Source organism: Urocitellus parryii, chromosome X, assembly GCF_045843805.1.
Source record: "Urocitellus parryii isolate mUroPar1 chromosome X, mUroPar1.hap1, whole genome shotgun sequence".
Taxonomy (NCBI): domain Eukaryota; kingdom Metazoa; phylum Chordata; class Mammalia; order Rodentia; family Sciuridae; genus Urocitellus; species Urocitellus parryii.
In genome coordinates, this window is record NC_135547.1 from 50016430 (window position 1) to 50022218 (window position 5789).

The following is a 5789-nucleotide window of genomic DNA, read 5'->3' on the forward strand; positions in this document are numbered from 1 at the left end:
TATTAACATTGACACTTGATAAAAGATGAAGATAAAATATTAAATTATCTATGGATAAAGGCAATTTAGTGTAGTTATTCATCTTGTTAATTTAACATTACCTATGTATGAACTAAGGAATTTAGAAATATAAGAGTGGTCCTTACAGCGTCCTGGAATATCAAATCTTCCTTGAAAGGTTTATAAGATGCAAATCATAATTTAAATAGCCACTACATAAAATGTTAATTTCCAAAGGTACTTATTGTGAAAACAGGGCATGAAGTTAATACAGAACTCCCAACACTACTTAAAGCCACTACCAATTCTGCAATATAGTCACAATATATTTAAAAGGGAAAATACAAATAAATAAGGGAAGAAAAGAAATCTCACATCTTTCTAAAAGAATATTCATATTAAATAATGATTTAAGTGAAATTATGTATATGTTTATTGGATCATTTTCCAATAAACATTTTCCCCTGCTCTGCTGATTTCTCAAACAGAAAGTTAGAAGTTTTCACTGTGATGGACTCAAAAGTAAGGACAATGCCAAGAACATTTTCATGGAAGAAATTAAATGAAGTATTATTGAATTAAAAAAGGAAATATACTCAATCAACTGCCTCACCTTGGCTGTTCAGGAAAAATGTGGAATAAATTTTATTCTACACATCACTAAGGATATTATATCAAAAATTGTATAAAAGGACAATTTTACAATTAGAAATTATGTTCACTAAAATGAACAAGGCTTTCTAGTTTCACTTTGTTTTCAAAAGAAAGTATTCACTTAAAAAACAACAACAACTGTGAATTGGCTTAAAATAACCCCTTATCACAAAGGAGCCTGAACTAGGCACCAGCTAAGGCTGAAACAAATTGAAATTCTGATTCTCACCACCTGCGCCTGGCCTGGCCCAGGGTGACATGCAGGGGCTTGGAGCCCACTACTCGACCATTCATCTCATCCACTGCTTTGGTAGCCTCTTCAAAAGAAGAAAAGCAGACAACACCAAAACCTTTGCCTTGCCCTACTTCCATCATCACTTTGGCTCTGCTAATTGATCCAAATGAAGAAAATTCCTCCTTCAGTTTTTCATCATCGATGGTCTCATCCAGGTTTTTAATATAGATAGGCACCCCCGGAGGTCGACTTTTTTCTTTTAATCTCAGCCGTTCAAATCTCCGCCTTAACTCAGCTAGGCGTTCAATTTTCTTCTGTGCTCGCCCTACATACAGGACTTTCCCATCAACTGACTTTCCATGCAGGTCTAGCACAGCCTTTTGGGCAGCCTCGTGTGTCTCATACCTTACAAACCCAAAGCCTTTAGATTTCCCACTGGCATCTCTTATTACCTTTACACTCTCAGTTGGCCCATATTCACTGAAAAGTTCCTTCAGTTTTTCGTCATCCATGTCATCTCCAAAGTTTTTAACAAAAACGTTAGTGAATGTTGCTCTATCCCTGGTTCTGACTTCAGCTGCACGCTCTTCTGGGAATTTGAATCTACCAACATATACCTGGCGATTGTTCAGCCGAACTCCATTCATGTGCCAGATGGCCCTATTGGCAGCGGCCAGGCTGTCAAAATGCACATAGGCATAACCCTTAGAGCCATTGTCATCACATACAACTTTGCAGGAGAGAATGTTCCCAAAAGCCGAAAACAAATAGAACAGGGCCCTATTGTCAATTGATTTATCCAGGTTTTTGATGAATATATTTCCAACACCAGACTTTCTTAAGCGGTCATCTGGCTGTGACCACATGAGGCGGAATGGTTTGCCATTAATCAAATCAAAATTCATGGTGTTCAGGGCCCATTCAGCATCCGCAGGAAAGCGGAAGTTAACATAGCCATAGCCCAGGGGGCTGCGGGTCACTGGGTCACGGCAGATTCGGGTGAAACGCAGAGGGCCAGCGGGCCTGAACTTCTTATAGAGCATGTCCTCAGTGACATCAGGGTCCAAATCACCCACGTACAGGGCGGCCTTGAGGTACTTCTTTTTCTTGCCAGCAGGATTAGGCTCCCCGCTCCCCATCTCTCTTAGCATAGAGAGGAGGCTCTCTTGGGAAAGAAAAAAAAAAAAAAAAAGGCTGTTTTCTCTAATCTATGGGCCAAACAGCTGCTCACGAACAGAATAAGCCAAGGCAGGCGAAGGCAAGCTAAAAGCAGACTCAATCACTGTTGAGGCTGAGGCTGAGAAAATGAAGTTCAGAAACAGCTGGTCAGCAGGCTCAGAACAAACGCATCAGACAAAAAGGCACCCCAATAACGAATCTGTTCTCCCTGAGGGGACTTAAATTTTTCACCCGTGCAGATTTAAAATCAGTTTCAAAAGCCAGTATTAGTAACGAAAATTCTCTTTCCCCTTTAAATTTTAAGAAATCACCAAGCAGCTGGCTGGTTCCCCACATCTAGCATTGCCAACAGAGGCCTTGAGACCGGTTTTCTGCATAAATATAGGCCTCGAGCTCCTGTTGGTTTAAAATGCTATCAACAAGGGCAGGGGCCGAGTGTGTATTCCTCCGCCGCTGCCTGGCTGGCCGAGGTTTCAGGCAGGCTAGCAGCTTACTAAGGCCGCTCTGCACTCAGCGTCAGCGAAAGGGCATACTAGACACTTGGTGCGTTGGGATCAGCAGGCAAGCTGCTGGCAGCGGATCAGACAGAGAGACAGACAGACAGACAAACGCGCGGGGAACCGGAGACCGCCCAGATACCCAAGATGCCCACTGGGTACGGACCGAGTGAGGCGCGGTGATTTCAGTAGCCTGAAGCTCCTGGCAGGTCCGGAGGGACTGACTCACAGACGCGTAGAGAGGGTCAGCTCAGACTCGAGGCGGGTCCGGACAGATGCAGGGCGGAGTCAAAAGAAGGGCAGATGCGCGGCGGGCGGGCCCAGAGGGGACCGGTGGACTGGGGTTGCTTACCTCAGGATAGACCGACCAAGGGACCAAGAGCTTATAGCTGTGGTAGAGAGTGCGGGCGGGGCGTGAGGAAACCCGGAACCGTGCTAAGTAACTTCCCGCTTGCTCTGTGCCAAGATTAAAAAAAAAAAAAAAAAAAAAAAAATCAATATGATTTTTAGATTTTTTCTTTTAAAATTTGTACTTATTTATTTAAAATTTTTTGATATTTTCTTTATGCTGTTCATCCCCAAATCAGAGGAGGTTATGACAATGGCAGAAAGGAATCATAAGATTTTTTTTTTTTAAACTAATACCCTAAATCATGTTGCTTAGGAAAGCGGATATAAATACTTTCCTGAGTGCTTTGGAAAGTCAAAGTTGATGGCTGGACTGGGCTCCCAGTCTAGTGCTAAATGATCACAGGGTCAAAGAGAACACCCAAGTCATGTTGTGTTTGGCCTTTATCCTTACTCCATTAATTTCCAGCATAACGGTACCATTATCCCCAGGTAGCAGGAAGAATTCTTTCCTTTGCTTCAGTAATATTATGGTTTTAATGATTGGAGAGTCAGAAAATGGCTTTTGATGGTTTCTAGTGCCAAAAAATGTTGAAGGTGTTAAACTGAATTCAGAATCATAATTATAAAACCTCAGTTAAAGAGAGTTACAGAGATCTGCAGATTCTGTGCAAAATATATAATTAATATGATAAATAAAGTAAACATGTTAAAGTATTACACAATTATGTATTTGAAAATGAGTTGTCAACTATAAAACATTGCAGGGAAAAATGTTGTGAGATTAGACTCAACTAGAAGTCTTTCCCCCAAAGACATCATCACTTCAGAGTTTTGAGAAATTTGGAAGAAATTTAACTCCCACATTCAAAACAAAAAATGACAAAAAAAAACATGCCGTGATTTATCATGAACAAACTAATCCTTGAGAAGCCCCATGCTCAGTTCCCTCCACCACCAAAGAAAACCCAGACAAAACATTTATCAGTACTCTTATGCTGGAAAAGGTCCTGGGGAAAAAAGAATCCAAGAAAAGGACACTACCTTAATGTATGTTTTCCTAAGAAGTTCTTAGAATTACAGGCTAAATTTAGGTGCTGCTTCATTTTTTACATTTTACAGTTTCTATTAAATTGTACACTTGGGGAGTGATGACATTTATTCAGACTTATTGTTTACTCCAAAATTTAGTTGTTTTCTTTATTGTGTTCTTGTGCTGGCTTTCTAGGGTTCTATGACACATAGTAAATAAAAGTCTATTCTAGGACACAGACTATATGAAAAAAGGCAAATATGAAACAAACATTATACATATAGAATAATAAAACTGATCTTATAACATGAACACAGTGACCTACATGGGAAAACACTTGTGAACATCTGGTTACTTTATTGCATTTTACACAGGTTTTTATAAACATCTTGTCAGGGCCAGTAGTGTTGCTCAGTGGTAGAGTACTTGCATAACACATATAAAGCTCTGTGTTTGATCCCCAGTACCACAAAAAGCAAAATCAAAATAATAAAAATAAGCATATTTCATTACATGCATGAGTATCAATTGATTAAAACTCTGGTCTGGTTTTTATTTTTTCCTCATTTAAAATATTACTTTATTTTAAATGCTATATTAAAATTAGAAATGCAAAGAATCTTTTCCATAAACTCAGCATTGAAACAAATAAATATTTTCATTTGTTTGTGTGACCATCTAAATGTTTTCTCTATTCAAATTTAATCATCCATATTTTCTCTAAGATTATAAAATTAGGTTCCTAAAATACATATTTTCAAAATAACTTTCTCTCTAGGCTTGCCAGAAATTTGGAGTCATTGCAATTTGGGTAGACTACTAGCTACTAGTATTCTGAGGCTACAGCATCAAAAATTCAGGGGTATATTGGGTGTGGCAAAGCCATGTTTCAAAAATTAAAAAAAAAAAAAGTGATGTAGCTTAGTGGTAAAACACCTGTAGGTTCAAGCCCCAGTAGAAAAAAAATGGCTATACTATCCAAAGAGAGCTATAGATTCAATTCAGTCCCAATCAAAATTGCAATGGCATTTTTATAGAAATAGAAAAACAACCTGAAATTCATATGGAGCCAAAGTATTCTTGAAAAAGAAGAAAATGCTAGAGGTACTTTAATTACAAAGCTACAATAATTGAAACATCATCATACTGGCATAAAAGAAAATGTGTATATCAATGGACAGAATAAAGAGCACAAAAATAAATGTACAAACATATACAGTCAACTGATCTTTGTAGAGTGCCAAGAACCAGAAAGAAGAAAGGATTGTCTCCACAATGGTGTTTAGAAAACTCAATAACCACTTGCACACAATAAATTTGGACTCTCATTTCATACCTTGCACAAAATCATCTCAAAATATATTATGATGAAAGATTCACACATAAGACCTAAAATTATATAATTACTGAAGAACACCTGGGAAAACTTTATGACATCATTCTTTTATTTTTTCATTGGTTCTTTTAAGTTAAACATGACATTGGAATCCATTTTGTTAAAATTATACATGCATGGAATGTATCTTATTCTAATTAGGGCCCAATTCTTGTGGGTGGATACGATGGTAGGATTCACTTAGGTATTTTAATATGAAAATATTTGATTTATTTTAATGTCTTTCCTATTTCTATATCTTTCCCTCCCTTCCTTTCCTTCCCCTTTGTCTAATCTGCTGAACTTCTCTTCTTTCTCTACCCTCCTTTATTGTGGTTAAGCTTCCACATATCAGCAAAAACATTTGGGTTTTGTTTTTTAAGGATTGGCTTATTTCATTTAGCATGATAGTTTCCATATCCATCCATCTACTGGTAAATGTCATAAAGTCATTCTTCTTTTGACTGA

General features: G+C 38.0%; 1 protein-coding gene across 1 annotated transcript; it reads right to left on the reverse strand.

Annotated features, from left to right (window-relative positions):
- Positions 1-622: 622 nt before the first annotated feature.
- Positions 623-2028, reverse strand: Pabpc5 (poly(A) binding protein cytoplasmic 5). The gene has a single exon (XM_026411350.2). The coding sequence runs from the start codon at positions 2026-2028 to the stop codon at positions 880-882; it is 1149 nt and encodes a 382-aa protein (XP_026267135.1). The 3' UTR covers positions 623-879.
- Positions 2029-5789: the final 3761 nt, after the last annotated feature.